At 41.2% G+C, this 17,428-nt stretch overlaps 1 protein-coding gene across 4 annotated transcripts in view; it reads left to right on the top strand.

The window, feature by feature from the left end:
* The window catches only part of CBLB (Cbl proto-oncogene B), a 133,518-nt gene that overhangs the window by 105,762 nt on the left and 10,328 nt on the right, over positions 1–17,428 (top strand). For 2 of the 4 annotated variants that reach the window (XM_055801734.1, XM_055801733.1), the window contains exons 13-17: positions 1,934–2,028; positions 9,101–9,244; positions 13,896–13,984; positions 14,084–14,215; positions 15,501–15,638. In XM_055801734.1, the coding sequence (XP_055657709.1) occupies positions 1,934–2,028; positions 9,101–9,244; positions 13,896–13,984; positions 14,084–14,215; positions 15,501–15,638 (598 nt within the window). Of the gene's footprint in view, positions 1–1,933; positions 2,029–9,100; positions 9,245–13,895; positions 13,985–14,083; positions 15,639–17,428 lie in introns of those variants that run through there. The other 2 variants (XM_055801735.1, XM_055801736.1) reach the window with 2 other exon arrangements.

The following is a 17,428-nucleotide window of genomic DNA, read 5'->3' as shown; positions in this document are numbered from 1 at the left end:
AGATCTAGCCTGCCTTGACCCTTAAGAAAGAGGAAACAAATACATCTGAAGCCAAGTTACATGTGGAATTGCTTATTGCATCTTTACCACTGGCTAGATGTGTAGCATCCTTGAAAGTGCTGAGTGGCCCCAGTATTGCATTGTTTCATTTGTTATTACCAGCAACATTCTAAACCTTATGCAGGATAATTAGCATTGCAACTCCGTTTATCTTTTACAGTTGCTTACAGTGATGCACATTCCTTCAGCTGAATTTTTCTTTCTTTGTGCTTAAATCAGAGCTCCGTTGTATATTGTTACAACTTGTTCATAGCAGCTTTTGACTTCTCTTGGACAAATGTCCGGTGTAATGTCCGATAATCCATTTTCAGTGCTGAGGGCATTCTGAGTTGTCACTTGCAGCCTTCCCGCTGATTATCTAGCTTGGTTTGCTGGGGCCATTGGCTTGTCACTCACAGAAGTATGTCCTCCTGCCCTTGTTGCAGTGTATAGTGTAGGTGGCACTAACTATGGTGTTTCTTTTATCAGATGGTGGGGGAAGTGAAGGATCGTTGCTATATGTTAATTGAAGATATCTGGGGGGAGAGTGGAGAGGGAGTAGTTCTGGCGTTAGGTGGCTTCACACAACTTGCAAGTCTTATGGCTGGGAGGCTTAGGTTTGAAAGAGATCAGGTGGTGACAGCCTAAGAAAGAATTCCTAGTTCTGTTTCTGATCAGTTTTATAAAAACAGCTCAGTAATTTATTCATAGAGCAGGCTGTTAGCTCAAAGCTGCTCTTCTTTATTTTGCTTGAAGACTACATAGCTTGTGCTAGGAAGGATGGATACATGGTTAAGTCACGGTAGTTAGAAAGCGTAACTTTTTCTCTCTATTTGCTTTTCCCAAAGTCACAAGCTATTTAACCTTTCTATCTCCATTTTACATTTTTTTTCTTATATGGATGTTTTGGTTATTTTGAAAGTATGTTACTGAAATTCAATTAGTATCGGTAAAGAACATTGACATATATGATGAAAGGTGCTTAAGTCCATGATGTTACATATCATTAGAATGTTCGTTTATCAGCGTTGAGGCGAACCCCCAAAATTTTGCTTACAGCAGGCTGTTGATCAAAACGCTACAGCTTTTCATCTGATTTTGAAAGGATACTGTGTATATATCTTCAATTTTACCTTCATATGGCATTCCAGTTGTGGTCTGGCACAGGATTGAAGGTGATGGAATAAATACTTGTCAAATCAGAATAACCACTCTGTGTAGAAGTGCCGTTGTAGACTGAGGGAGTTACACATGTGTTGAACCAAATGCTGCTTTGAACTGTCATCTTCAGGTTATGGATCTAAGCCGTTTGGTTAAACGGAGCAGCTGACAACTCGGAATTATTGTTTCGGGCTGTATGCGCATTCATGAATGAAGCATTTAATGAGTTTTCGTCCCTGATTCATATATCAATTATATTATAATCTTTTTGCTATTGGTAAAAACCAAGAATCAGGCAGACAATCCTGTTACCCACAGGGTAGGGGGTGCATTCTGGCAGGCACTATATCACGGAGTTGTAACAACCATCAGTGTGTTTAGCGCGCTGTGCCTGCTGGTTTCCCAGAGTACTTCATCCCTCTCACTTTGATCAGTTTGCTGTCTTGAAATCTTAATTCCCCACCCCCCGCCAGCAGTTCACCTGTAACTGAGTAGTCCATCTAGTAAGTGTGAAGTGGGACTTCCTTGCTGGCCGAAGCGTTAAGCTAACGTGTTCTCCAGCTCCCAGGTGGGGGTGGGCTGAAACAGGTATGAGGGAGTCACTTCACATCACACCTCTGCGGTGTGAGCTCCTAGGACAGCCTTTGCCCGTGGCCTTCTCTAGGTCTGTTTGGTAACATCCTTGATGATAAACAGGAGGCAATAACCACTGTAACACTTGTGTGATTTTTAGGTCTTTTCAAACGGTCATCTGATAAATGAAGAATATGATGTCCCTCCACGGCTTTCACCCCCTCTTCCAGCTGCCTGCATCATCCCTAGTATAAAGTAAGTTAAGTTCATCTATAAAGGAAATGTGTTAATGAATGTTAAATAATAGCACTGATTCTTTGGTGCTAAAAGAGGAAAACCAAAAAAAAAATAAATTAATTACTATGACTAGGTGATGCATTTTCCATGAACTTTAATGTGGTGTTACAAAGGAAATGTAAATTGTATTGATTGAGTGGGAGCAGTTCTAATGTTAACTGAACATACTACATTTTTATAGGAAGAGAGAATGAATTGTGGGAGATCTTACTCCAGACATTTGGCAGTGGGAGCAGATGCTGTCTGGTTTTGCTTCTACTACTGCAGGAGAAGCGTGGTCAGAGCTATTTGTCGCAGGAGATGAGAGATTCCAGGGAAAGCGCTAGGGGTAGAAAGTGTGATCTGTGTGTGTCCTGCCCCTCATCTAGCCATGCTTTCTGCTCGTGGGGATTTATCCAGGGCTCACACCAGTATCTTGTCTCTGTTGTAGCTAAAACCCAACCAAAGAAAAATGCTTTATATAATTTCAAGTGGGGTTAACCTCCCTGAGTTCCAGAATATGATTTGGGAAATTTTGTCGTTTCCAGTTGCAGACTACTCTTGGTCTTCCAGTAACACGACTGTTGATTAGGTACCAAGATATTACTGTGCATGACAAGTGTCTTTGGACTCTGAATCACACAAGATATTCTACAGAACAAGAGATACTTAAACTAGAAAGCCTGGAAGTGCTATGATGTAGTTTTGTCAATTTTTCGTGGCTTTGTAAGGAAATCGAAGCATATCTCAACATTTGTTGTTATCCTACAGCTTCTTTCTAATGCGCTACTTGTGATTCTTGCTGTTAAATAAAATAATTGGGCTGTCACTACGTACTAATACTAAGAATTTTCTCTTTAGTCTGGAATTTTGCTGTATCTTCAGCACTCATTCCATTGTTGTTCACTTAGCAGTAACATAAAAGACAAATACATTTCAGCATTTCGTTAATATGCTGGGTTTTCTCTTCCTGAGCGCTAGAATAAAGGTGCGGTGAAGCGGTGGCTTTTCATTCAGAAGCATGTTTCCAAGGGGAACAGCTGCCAGGTTGAAGTTCTCCATGTTTAGTTGCTTTTCAGAAGCGAATTTCAGAACGTAATCCAGACATTTCTGTAAGTGCCTGTTGGGATGTAACCTGAGTGAGTCAGGGTGTCACAGGAGCACCCTTTGGCTACCTCGTGTCATCCATGCCCTTATCAGCTGAGCTCCTCGGGTTGACCACCCCTTCTGTGATACGGTGCGAACCCTGGGGTGTCCACGCTCTCAGTCAGAAGGAGAAAGCAACGGCTCTGCTAGACAAACAAAATACTTTGATATTCCAAAGCCAGTTGAGCTCCGAAGAGGGGAAGATTCTTACTTTTACTTTGTGTAGCGCTGAAAAAAACAAAACATTCTTTTCATGAATACCCCATTTTTTACTCAGACCTTTGCAAATGGAGCCTAGAATCAAAAGTACAGCACATACATACTCCATACACTGTTCACTGGAGAGTCCAGTAGCGATGTGGACAGGCATGAAATCCATGTCCCACCAGTGCAAAGCTAGGGTGGTCTTCAGCTTGGGCAGAAGAATCACCTTCGTTACCTGAAGCCTTCTGAACTGAGAACAGACATTCCAGCCAAGAGAAAATCTTCATTTGCTAAAACCAGACTTCTGAGGAAGAAAATAACTCTCATTTCCAGTTTGGTTTTGTACTTAACACCTTTTAAAAAATATACAGCATGTTTTAAGTTTTGATTTTTAAAATGTAATGAGTATCAATATATAACATAGGGATCAGAAATTAAAATTATCTGATTAACAACTACTAAAATGTCACATGGAATGGCTGTTAACAACATACAATAATTAATTTTTAGTTTTTCCTCAGAACACAAATGTGTAAATTTAAAATTTTTACTTTTTAAAATTTTTTAAAAATCAAATTAGGCTTTTGTTACCCCTAGAAAATACCCCATAATCTGTACTATCATGTGGCAATATGTGGGTGGAAAAATGGAGGGGGTGGGGGGAGAATTTTCAAAAATAGCAAGTTTAATAAGTTTAATGTTTCCACCAACCGTAACAATTGCTTTCCAAAAGGTAACCTAAATAATATTTAGCATGATTTAATTTGAAATGTCAGCAAGAATATTTTTACAGTGTATTTTTCCTCTTGTTAAATTGACTGCGCTAAGCCTGCAGAAATATGTGCAGCCGTACTCCGTCCAAGCTACTCTGGCTTTCCACAGCTGTGCTACTGCAATCAGTCTGGAGCAGGCTTCTCGTTTTTTCCTACTCTCCGATCTCTGCGGAGTTGTGGCTTCAGAGCCAGTTTGCTCCATACAGCTCCGAGGCATTTTATTCTTTCAAGTTACTGTCGTGAGTTTGTAATTCCAAGGGTTGGACTGAAGGATACACTGAGCGTGTATGAAATCAGTCTGAATCATGAGGCAGCGCAATGAGCCGCCGCTGGAACTTCACAGTTCTAAAATGTCCCCGATTGCCATGTTTGATCAGTTTTACTGAATGCATTACAATTATAACCTTTCTTTTTTTTTTTTTCTTTCCTAAATTACAGTAATAGAAAAGCACTACTGTCGGTCCTTTTCTGGAAATGGTGCTGATTTGTTTTCATTTTACTAAAAATTGTTATTATTAATTGTACTTCAATAAGGAAATGTTGGGCTCTTGTTCGCCAAGATTGTTATTTTCCACTCAGCCACTACATTGCCGGCCCTACATGTGAAAACAGTTAGTCTTTTATTGGACTGCTCTTAATTATGTCCGTTTATTTTTAGCCGTTTTGATCAAGTTGCTATTTTATTCTTGAAAAAAATAAGTAAAACTTTTGTGCCAAAGATACAGACACCTTCTTCCCTAAAACTTGGTGATTTTCAAATTGTTTTATTCCTGTGAGTAGATGCTACATCAATAAAAAATTGACCCCTGTGTCTTGAAAGTGCTTTATGCCCCAGTGATATTTTCTGGGAGAGTGTCTGGGGTTTCGAGTATGTAATGAGACATCCAGTTCCGACTGCCTCTTGTAGTATATGAATATATTGGGCAAATCTAGTTGCTTTGAGGTAGTTGGGGGAAAAGTGGAACTGAAAGGTATTTATCCTCGTGCTCTCCCTTCTGCCTTGCCAACAGGCTCTGGAGGTGTGATCACGGTTCCAGTAAAGACGACCGCGGCTTGGGAATCCCGGCTGCCTGGACGCGAGGCTTTGGCGTGGTGCCCCCACGGTGGTGCTGGAGGGGCACTGCGGGGGCGCGGGTTCCCCGCAGCCGGGGGGTGATGCGCTGGAGGGCACGGGTCCCTAGCTCATAGCCTGATGGGCCAGTGGATCTGGATGCATCGGGGGTTCTGTGCTAATTGTCATTGCTAATTCTCAGGCTTACTCTGTGGCAAACAGAAAACTGTGTCCTCCTCTGAGAACGAGCGAGAGCTGCTTTGTGTACATCTTGTGTTGCTTGAGGGCCACAAGCAGCTGACAAGCGCTGCGTTGATCCTGTGGTCCATATCACTTAACACTTCGCTGAAACAGTTTAAGGCATTGCAAGATTAAAGCTTTTGTCCGCACTGTCAGGTGGTACTCTGCGCAGGACAGAAGGGTTGACAGCAGGGAGCTGCTGCCTGTACTGTACACATGATGGGGCAGCAGGTCACCTGGCTGTGGTCTGGTCCCATGGATTTCAACAGTCTGTAGCGATCGGGATGTAGTAAGGGCACGCTTGGAGCCTACCTTGTATTTTGGTTTAATCTGAAAGGTGCTCACGTGGTGCGCTCCTGAGTGCAAACCGAAGCGTGGTAAGCGGGGGAGGTCGGAGGGTTCATTTCAGAAGCACGGTCCTGATCCAAACCAAAATACCTGGGACTGCAAGTTCATTGTGTCCGAGTCCTGTCAGTCAGTTCACCAGTACATGATGGAAAGGGAATCTTGCCCTGAAATACTTCTGAATGTGTGAGATGCTCGTTCCCTGGAGCTCTGTTTACAACTAAGCTGGACATGAGGTGACCGGGCACAAATGAATTCTCACACCTTCTCCTGTTTTGCCTTCGGCCCTTGGTGCTCAGTGGGATAAGAGAGATCGACATCTAGCCTTCTGTTCAGCAACCAGAAACACAAAGAAAGTCTTCGCCTACCAGAATGTAATTTGGATTTTCAACTTTAAAATATTTCCACTTAAGTAAGAAGAGGAACTAGAGAATATAGAAATACAGTGTGCATAAATACAGTAAAGCTTTGTCAGCTTTGTATTCCTCTGTACACAAATCTCCTGAAGTTCTAAAAGCAATGAAGTTTTTTAATTAATTATAGAAAATTTCACCAGCTTGATAAACAGATGCCTAAGTTTTGCATGTCTTCACTTCTAATGACAATGTTCATCTGTTTAGTTACAAGAAACTGTGAAATATTTGTCTATTTATCTTACTAGGTGGCTTTCTGTAGTACAATAGTTAGTCTTAGAATAACAGAGATTTAATAAAACAACTTGATCTCAAAGAAATTTCAATAATCACAGAGAAGAGGGGATAGATGTCTACCAGCACAGTGCAAGAGGTTTGGAGTCAAATATCATTACAATTGGAGTAAATTAGAAGAATGATACGATTTTTAAAAAAATATGAAATCTGAAATACTAGTAAAATATTATGAAAGTATAGACAATTTTAGGTCTCTGATGGAGACTATATTAGCTATATGCTAGTACTCTAACTCTTCTACTGCTTTACAAATCTAAAGCACCCTTCAAATATTATTCGCATAATAATATTTACAACCTGACAAGTATATTCCTTACTTTAAAGGTAGTGAGAGATTTACTGGTGTGAAGGACTTGTCTAAGGCTGCACTGTATTCAGAAGCAAGAGACTTCAAATTTAGGGCTTTAGTACTACCTCCAATCCAGTGACTTCTTAGCAGAGAAGGGGGGTTGTTTTTGCCCAGTAACAGGCTTTGAAGAGGGCTTCAAACAGTGCTGCTGACCTGGCTGGGTCAGTATTGGGCATTTCTGGTTGAGATATTAATATCTGAAACATTGCTGTCTGCAGAAGCCAGCAATTCAATTAGCGATTATTTTGAAAAAACACAGGCGCATGTGCGCCTGTGTGTATATATATATACATACACATATATGTAACATCTCCAGAACATGCTGGATTGCCATGTAAGAATAGTTGCACATCCACAGAAATGAGAAAATTTATTCTTTGTGGGCCTTCCAACTGTCTACCTGAGAACACCACAGAGTTCTTGTCCCAGTGCAGTTTTTACCGTCTGTTCTTTAAATGGCCGTAGAGCAGTGACACAAACCTCGTGTCTGCCTAGAAATCAAGGATGGAAAAAGCAATTTCCCACTGCTGTGTGGAAAGGGAGCTGAAAATTTCAGTAGGGGGGTTGCAGTTCGGTGCCATAAATATTCTTTCCCCCGTCTTTGGCTGGTAGGTCTTTGCAGAAGCTGGTTTCCCATCTTCCATGAACTTGTTCCTGAAGTCAAAATTATGTGACGGATTGAAGGACGGAGTGTCTGAGAAGTAGCTAGGGAGCTCGAGGCTTTGAATGTATCCAAACAAAAGCAGCACACATGCCCCCTTCTTTCTCAGTTCTTTTTCTTTCTCCATTTTTTTTGTTGATTTGTTTATTTAGTGACCGGCTAGTGCTGGTGGTAGGTAGTTATTCCTTTTTGTTCACGGAGTGCCCTGACGTCCTGAAGCCGTGCGGCATCACCTACCGTGTTTCTCCTCAGGTGTTTCTCCTTTGTGAAGGAGCGTGCTCTGTGTCAGGTGCTGTGTCTGTTGAAAAAATGAGGAGATAGGCATGGCCTGTCATTTCAGCCCTTGGCGCTCACGATAAAATCAAACTAGACCACAGTAAGAGAAAGTATGTCCACCGCCTTCTTGCAGTGCCTTCTGGTCCTTCAGAACTTCCCTAAATGATGTACGAAGTAGATGCGTCTCATAGTGCAGCGTGTAGTTCAGCTCAGGGGCCAGTAACCGTAATTGTAGGCCACGGATCAAAATGGGTGTAGATGCGTTGCACATCTTTATTCGGGGTCCTTCAGCTGTTGGCTTGTTTTTGTTGGCAAAAAATAAAGTTGCTCTCCATTGCATAATGTACTATCCAGGTGATTTTTGAAGTTACACACTTACTACTCTTCACGTCCAGCTAGTTTAAGAACCAAACTTCTGTTTGTGGTTTTCATGTGTGGTCAAGCTGAAGTCAAATGAAGTCTTTAATGTAAGCTTTTTTGTTTCAGGTATTTTGTGAGTTCCTTATTTATCTTGATGTATTGGAGTAACTGCTATAGATGTTCTATGTATAAAAGGTGATGCTGATTGTTAGACCTGTAACCTCGCTAGTTACATTTTTATCAAGGCCAAAAGATTTGTTGAGCTTGTTAATACCTAAAAAAATTACTTGCTCACCAAAATGACACTTTTGCCTATTCTGATCACACTCATATAACAGAAAACCAGCTAGTGGGAGTTAGTTTTTTAGTTTAAGAGAAATCTCATACCTAGCAGTGTTTTCCATGACAGAACTTGGTACCTGTAAATGGAGATTGTGAGGTCTGCCCCCTTCCTGGGTTTCCACTGCTTTCACAATGTGATATAAACCACTGTCTGCGGGGACAATGAAAGACAATTATTGTTTGGAGTAAGAATAATTTAAAATACAGGCAAGTTTTTGAGCATTTGGTAATGGTATGGCTGGAACAAGACTCCACTGAAAGGGTGCGAGTCTGCTGCCTCGCTGAGCCCTGCTAAGTAATGTTTGTCCTGAATTAACTGTTGCTCGGTTCTTTTGATAAGTGCAAACAAGTTAAGCCTTGTAAGTGCTTGTTTGGTACTCTAATTCTTCGCAATTCTCCGCTTTGTTGTGCTTGCTTAAAGTAGCTGTTTAACTCTGAGGTCAGCTGCCCTTTTCTCTGGGCATTTTTAGTGACAAAAAAGCCTTACAAGGTTTAGTTTGACGTGGTGTCAGTGGAAGAGAGTATTTTCAGTATTATAGTGAGGTCAATTATGTAATAGTGAAAACAGAACTGATCTTTTGCTCATCTCCTTAGGTGCCCTGTTCCTTCAGCAAATTCTCTGTCTGATAAATCAAGGGATCACACCGATGACGATGATGAATACAAAGTTCCTTCTTCACATCCTGTAATACTGAGCTCACAACTGCCTCACGGTCATAACATCAAACCTCTTGCTCGGTAAGGTCATTTAGCCGCCTTGAAGGCAACTTATTTCCCAAAACTCTTGCTTTTTCCAAAATGTAACTGGATTCAGCGTTTGTAATGCTGGTTAAGCTTGCCTGCCTTTTCAAGCGTCTCAGCTCTTCAAGCTTGGATTTCATGTCTCTGTTTCATTTGACCACTGCCACAGCCACAAACCTGCGAGGTTCACTTCATCGTGCCGCTGTGTGCCAGGACTGGGGGGAGGGGTGGGGGGTGGGGGGGTTTGCCTCCGGACACCGTTTCTGCAGCGGATCCTTTTTGTCCTTTAAACTGAGGTTTTCAAAACTGACCTGGAGATTCAGCCCCCCCAAATCTTGCATTTTGGTTTTAAGGAGAATCCTGACTGAAATTCTCAAAGTCAGCTTCGAAAATCTTAAACTTTCGCATTTTATATGATTTAAGAAGTAACGCAGTGAATTTGGCAGCTGTGTGTACGTACTTCTGTTCCCTTTCTGTCCCATGTGTACTGTGTCTTTTTAGCTCTTTGAGCCTCTCTCACAGCATATTTTCTTTCTGCTTCTCAGGAAGAGAACTTTTTTTAAAAAAAAATCAGATGGGATGTATCTTTTTTTGCTGTGTTCTAAAATAATATCTCCAGACTTTCACAGTTGTGAATTATTAATGGAACATGGCAAGGCGATGTGGAGCCAAGGGACATGGCGACTGAAGGCTGTGTCATTCTGGGTGAACTTCTTAGTCTTTGACTCATAAAAAAAATCTGAATGTCTGGAAATAAGAGAATAAGTCTTGGGGGAAAAGAAGGGCCAGTTCTCTACTGGTCTTGTAGGTCAAAAGTATGATACTAAAATAAAGTTTTCATGTAAAAAGTTCAGACTCTTCTGCTATTAAAAAAAATGCATTGACATATTGCCGGTTTTTCCTCTCTCTGTCAGAATGTGATGTCAAGGATCCACCATCATTAAAGCTCGACATCTCTCTCATCCCAAAATTAGCCAATGACAATATTTAGACCTCTTCTGTCAGAATTTAGAACAGGTGGAAGAAGGGTCATAATCTGATCACCCCTTGCATGCAGGTTAAAAAAATCTTGTCTTTTTTATTTCTAATATAACAGAAATATTAGTATTTCTGTTAACAGAAATGCTGATCCAACCTTCACTGCATGGAGGTGAACATTTCACAGTTGTCTGAGCTTTTTGATCTTGAGTACTTAACTTGCAATCTAGCATACGAGACTTTAAAAACCCAACCAAACAAAAACCAACAAAAATTATGGATTAAAATCTTGGTGTTGGCGAAGCTAAAAAGTGGGAAGCAAAAGAAATAATTCCAAGGTCCTAATCCTTGTTACCCACGTCATATTTTTATCTGAGCATGTTATGTTTTGCATGGGAATGTCTTTCCATACCATGCGAAGCCATCTAACAGAGGCTGAGTTTTTGCATGGCCAGGGTTACACAGGATGAAACCTTCCTTAGTCATCTGCATCAGATGGGAGCCAGATGCCACCCGTTGCCTTGGCTTGGTGGCTTGAGGGCTGTGTCTGGGTTAGTAAGCAGTGTGGTGCTAGAGGAGTGAGTCTGTAGAGGGGACCAGTTGATCCACACTGTGTGTTCTGGGAAGTTTTGGATACAGACCAACCCTAACATGGTCCTGTGGCTGGAGTACCCTTTAGTAATGTGGTCCCGTGGCTGGAGTACCCTTTAGTAATCGCAGTACGTTGGAGGAGCTCCCGCAGGAGGTCTTCTGAGATAACCTCATCCAGAAGCCCTGGAGTCTGCACATTCCGAGACCTCTGCAACGTAAACCAAGGTGCTGTAAGGGGGGGTGACTTGTGGTGGTCTCTTTCAATTCGTACTCCAGACCTGGACTGAAATGCTAATATCTAGATGCACCTTGAAAGATTCTTGAGAAAATAACCAGCTGGAAAACTAGGAACTTCTCGTTTTCTGGTATTCTGCAGAAAAGAGTTGAGTGCTTTCAGTTGGCTGGTACAGGATTTCACCAGGCCATGAGAATTATTAGTAGTCTGTAGGTGGAAAGCTGATTTCAAAGATTTTTTTACTACTTTTTGGTTTATTTTTTAGATAATATGCTTGGTCTTGTGCTTATTTAGGGGTTTTTTAGCATTAATCCAGGTCTTGCTACAGAGGAAATACCTCAGTTTGCCATTCAGGTTGCTCTATAATTAAAACCACTAAGTCTTTTTATTATATATTCTGATACGGATTTTAACTCAAAACAAACCATTTTCTTAAGCATTAAGAAAAAAAAAAATTCTATTGAATTTTTTTGTGTATGGATATATATGATGTTCCATATACTTGAAATGCCTCCTCCTAGCTAATGCCACTGCTTAGATGTGAAAGCTGAGATACAGGCTTTCAAAAAGAATTTTGATTCTGGTTGATGCTGTATTCTTTTAATGCACTTCGTTTAATCTCATGGGGAGGGGAGTGTCAATAAACTTTTCAGTATTAGTTTAGCGAAACTGTTAACAGCAATATTATTTCTTTTAATTGTCATAAATTTTTAGCACCTTTCAGTTCTGTTCCCCACTGTCACCTTCTCTTACCTCTTCCTAAAGTGTTGCTTCCTCAGCTCTTGGAGAGTACTTAGTTTTCAGTAAAGAGCCTAAAAAAATTCTTCTGGGTGTTTTATAATTTAGGAACTATATAATTCTTCTATCCTACCCCCAAATTTGGATTGCTTCTTAAGACTTTTTGCTCTTTCACCAGTAGATGTGACAATGCTAAAAATACTATAAGAATGAGACAAAAAATGATTCACAGTCTTTTTTTCCTGGCAGATCAGGTAATTGGTTTGTTAGAGCTGCCCATCTCTGCCCAGGTATGGGTGAAGTTCAGCAATACGGAATGGAGGGAAGGAATTTGAGCATTACTAATTAGGCTGCTATTAGAAGACTGATACATTATAACATTAGCTGTCTTTTCCTAATAAAACTTTTTTCCGAAAGGAAAAGGCAAGGACAGAGGGCTTGCTTGCTGGTACTTGCTCGCTGCCCTTCTTTCTGGTGTTGACTGTTGATGCAGACAGGTATTTCAGCATCATTTGTAAGCCGATCACTTAACTGGGCTCATTATGACCTGACTGCTTCTGAAGTGGTGCCATGTTAAATTATCTTGCTGCCTGTGGCTGGTTAGACTATTAAAAATGCAGAATAGATTCAAATTAAAGTAGAATAAATTCTTAGTGGGTGTAGGTGCTGAGGAGCCGAGGAAGTGTTGCATCTACTGCATTTGGGAGGTTGAACCCATCTCATGTCAAGGAGGGAATCCACACCTCCTCTGCCACCTCCCTGGGGCAACTCATTCATAACAAAATTGCTCCTGCCATTGGGGTGGGGGATGTTGTTTTGTTTTGGTTTTAGGTCTTGCAATTATTCTTGCATTTATTTCATTACCTCTAGTTATAACTCTTGGGGCCACAGCCACAATTTCTCTTCCTCTTTCCTGTTTATATATTCCAAATGATTCCAGACCTTTACTCATTCCTCCTATCCATATGGCCAAGGCTGATAGGTTTGTTAATGTTCGTAGTACTGGTAGCAGCCCAAAAGCTGAATTTTTAGCTGTATATAGCTCCAGCAGATTTGCCGGTATTTAGTAATGATGGTGCATGGTGCGTTGGGATTTCTATTTTTAAGCAGGAATTGCTTAGCATGGTGGCCTTTTTCCAGAGAAACTCTCTGGTTCTTTCAGGATTTGCAGGGTCTATGGTTCCAATGACAGGACTAATTTCCCAGTTCTTTTACATTTATTTAAACAATGATTAATGTTATGAAAAGGTTTTTGTTCTATGTTTTTCCCTGCATATTTGAACAGAGTCATCTGACAAAAATAATCTCCAATATTTTTCTGACAAGATTATAAGCAACTTTGTGTTGTTTAGCTTAGATTATTTTCATATTTAATTTAATACTGATATTTAATTCTGAGAGCATAATATGCTTCCATTAAAATAAAAAACCACCAACAACAACAAAAAAAACCCCAGTAGACTGTGGTAGAAGTATTAGCGAGACTCAGCTTTTTGTTACAGAAATTACCAGGTGCCTGTGAAATTCTTTTGACTGGTTCCATTTTTATTTTATTTTATTTTTTAATGTTTGGCTAAGAGTTTAGTTGAAATTTGCTGTTGCTAGTGGTGTCTTGCAGCATTCTGTTTGATTTATTTTTTGTTGTTTTCTTTTGTTTAATTACTTTTATGTCTACTTCAATGTGGATAACTACCAAAATCCACATTTCCTTTTATCGTATTTCTGCTAGGCAAAATGCAACAGTGGGAAGGTGAATTCGGACTGAGCCTGCGACTTAAATGTGTGAATAAACTAATGACCTGAGCTCAGAAGTGAGGACTATGTTTAATGTTAGTTCTTCTCTATCTTGTATCGCAGCCTTGAGTAAGTTGTTAAGCCACGCCAGCGCCTCACCAGGAAAACAGTACAGTCCTCCAAAGCAGGATTTTAGCGATGGTTAACCAGTAGCTGCTCTCAATATAAGAAAGCATAGATTTTAAAATTGGTGCAGTGTATCGCCTTTTACTTGTTCACATATAATGCACTGCCAGCTCAAGTACTTGGCCATTGTGGGAGTTAGTACCTGGATGGTGGGCTGACGGCTGCCTGTCCCGTGTCTGCCTCCAGGGTGTGTGAGAATGGGCAGTGTGCTGGAGCGGTGAACGGAACGCACGGTGCCGCTTCCGAGATGAAGAAATCAAAGCATCCAGAGTTAGGTATGTTTTTATTTTCCCCTATTTAGCAAGAAAACTTACTCTGTGCTGTTCTAGGGGTACAGCAAGAAAACATTCACTTCTTGTGATTGTGTCATTCAGGAGATGCCTATGATGCACCTACTGCTCCGGTACCTTTGCCACCTGCACGACCTCCTACCAGAGACAACCCCAAACACAGCTCTTTGCTCAACAGGACACCCTCCGATTATGATCTTCTGGTGCCCCCTTTAGGTTGCAGACTTTTTGCTGATTACATTTAATGGTTAACATTGCCTAGATGAACCAAATACCATGTTTATTGCAAAGAAACCAGTGCTGAGTATGTTAAGAGTACCAGAGGAGCTATGGGCTAAGCGTTACAGCTGTGAGTCGATAGTTGTGTCAGTGGTCTGTGCTTGGTGTCTGTCTGTAAGCCCTCGTGCCAGACAGACGAAAAGTCATACTCAATCTGTATTCAAGCTATAAAGAAAAGCAAAACCATTTCCCCTGAAATAAATCACGATTCTTTGTCCCTTAATAGGAAGTTTGAGGATTGCAATTTAATGCAAGAGTGGAGGGTTTTTCATATTGTAGCCTAAATAATTCTGTTTCTTTTATCAAATACAAAGAGGAATGCCATAGAGGTGGTATTTAGGTCAAAGAAAACTAAACTAAATTTGTAAGTTTTTCTGGGGATTTTTCCACTGTCAAGGGACAGTTCAAGACTCACTGCTGCCTCCAGTCGCCAAAAGCTCTCTTTTCCAGCCCTGATTTCTGTTCTGTCCTCCAATGCAGAAGTGGGTGAGCTCTGCATATGTACGGGGGCTGCGCCTGGCCACCCCCACCCCTTCACTGCCAGCCTCGGCGGCGGGGCTCTCTGTGTGTCATCACCCCATTTTCTGGTTCCATAAAAGCTTTTGACCATTTGCTGTGTTCCTGCACTGAACTCTCTCTGGTCCCTGAAGTGTTCCTGAGCTGCGAGAGGACACAGGATTGGAGGCAGAACAACAGATAAAAATTGCTCGGCTTGGTAGCTCCAGTCCTCTCTGCACCCCCTCTGTGTACGGGGTGCAGCCTTCTGCCAAGCCCTAGAAAATTCAGTTTATACCTGGGGTCAGAGCTTTAGAACAGCAGGTACAAATAATAGACGGTATAAATGTAGCAGATTCTATGTAGTCAGCACAGCTGTTTGAATATAAATATATTTGCTTAGCCACTGAAACGGGGTTGTTTATTCAGTGAACCTTCCATTGTAATACACTCTTTGCAATTGAGCCACCAAAGGAAACCTCTGTCCCCCCTGCCCCACCCCAGAAAAGAGATGGAGCACTGCGAGGGGCCATTCGGAGCGTGTGTTTGAAGGATTGTGCGTAGCGAGAGTCCGGCTTACGGTTTCATTGCTGGAGTCGCTGAACTGCTAGACAAACCCTAGGAGGAAAAGCCTCAGCAGCCAGAAAATAAAAGTTGAAGCTTCACTGTGTGTTCTGTGGGTCTTAATGAAATTTTGCTCATCTAATAATTCTTTTCTAAACTGCAGGCGAAGACACATTTGATAACTCGCCGCCCGCGCTCCCACCACCACCGCCGCCTGCGCGGCACAGCATGATCGAGCACACGAAGCCTGCTGGCTCGGGGAGCCGGCCCCCTTCGGGACACGAGCTCTTCCTTCATCCCGGTAGGAATACAAAGGAAACAGCGTATTTAATTGCATTTTCCTTTACTTCAGAAGCTTATCTGTTCTGAGATAGCGTTGTCATGAGGCTTCAGAAGAGTGTTTTGACTATATTTCATACTTAAAAAATACTAACAATAGAGGGGGGTTTTAATGGTGGAGATGAAACAACTCAGAGTATAAAAATACAACTTCTACATTATCACAAAGAAGCAAAATAAGGCTGCTGTTTCTCTACCATCCTAGATATCTTGGTAAATCGTACATTTCTAGTAAGAATTGTTACTTGTGAAGTGCCAAGTTTTCCATTCTAATCCACAGTACTAGTCTCCATTCTTTTGCCAGCTCTGTTGTTTTCTATAGTAAAACATAATGCCTGGGTTTTATTTTCAAATTGGAACTTGTGGAAAAACTAGAAAATCAGGGAATAGAGCATCCTGCTTGGTTAGAACTGTAGTAGAATTTTGCTGCAGATGGCTGCAGGTGCCGGTGGTCTGCAACCTCTTTGGTAAGTCACGGTTTCACCTTTCTTTCCCAGTGAACCGCTGAGAGCCTTTTCCAGTCGGTATTTTGCTCGTAAAAGGTGTGAAAGCTATGTTCATGATTTATGACTTTTGTCTTGGAGTTGAAAAGTGTTTGTCAGGTGATGCTAAACACATTTGCTGCTGCTGCAAGTTACAACAGGGGTGTTGTGGGTTGTAGTGCGTACCTGTGAAGTGACCTATTTTATTTTTTTTATCTCTGGAACCTTCCAGAGGATGTTGGTGTCTTAAGTTTACCTGCCCCAGGAATATTTTCAGTGATTATCTACCTTGTGGTGTGGTCAGATGCCTTCCTCCTCCTGTCCGTTCTTCTCAGAAGCTGTACGGAGAGGGAGAAGCGAGTGCGTTTCGGCGGCAGCATCACGGGATGGCCAGGATGGAGATGACAAGTGGTCGGGTGTTTGCCTGACCTCTGTGAATGACAGTAGCTGTGGGATGGAAGTGAGCTAGTTTAGGCTGGAGTGACCTTTTACAGAATGTTTTTATTATGTATTTTTTGCCACCAATCAAGGCCTGACATAGAGGAATTTGCCAAAACTGCGTACATTTTACAATGTACGTTCAGCTCAGTGTCTCACTTTCTCATATAATGCATCCAGGTAACAAGATTTAGCCCATTACAGGATGTAAAGGTTGATCTTCGTAAATACAGAGCCAGGAACGAATTTATTTTCTACACTTCAAACTAAAAATAATCTCATTTTCAGCAGTCCAGTCTGAATGGGTGCTTCAGTTGTGTCAACTGATGCAGGAGCACACACTACATCATCCAGGTCTGGTAGGAATGGAGAGGAAAAATGGAAGCCCTGACACACGGATGGATGCACACAGACAGTGTGCAGATTTTGAAGTTATTAAGTGTTATTTCCAAATAATCTTAAGAAACGTCACAGGTAGTGTTAAAAAAAAAATATTCAATAGCTTTTGTTTAAAAGTCTGGAAAATGTATCTATGGCCATGTATTGTTCTTCATATTGTATAGTGAATGCAATTTTATAGCTGCAGTTTTCATTAATCATAGAAGTGTATACATCTACTTAGGCATGCATGGTTGCGTGGAGTCATCTAATTTTTTTTTATTCTTACGGGTTTTTTAAATCTATATTACTTACTTTGCATCTTGTCAAATAAACTGCTGTAGAAGATTTATGATGAGGTTTTGATGATTGGTTTCCATACAAGTCTTGGGGGTGATTTCTCAGCTATCCATCAGAGCTTGTCAGATGAGAATAATAATCTCATCATCAACAA

Source organism: Falco peregrinus, chromosome 4 (assembly GCF_023634155.1).
Source record: "Falco peregrinus isolate bFalPer1 chromosome 4, bFalPer1.pri, whole genome shotgun sequence".
Classification (NCBI taxonomy): Eukaryota; Metazoa; Chordata; class Aves; order Falconiformes; family Falconidae; genus Falco; species Falco peregrinus.
Note: the sequence above shows the minus strand (reverse complement) of the source record. Positions and strands in the feature narration are given on the sequence as shown.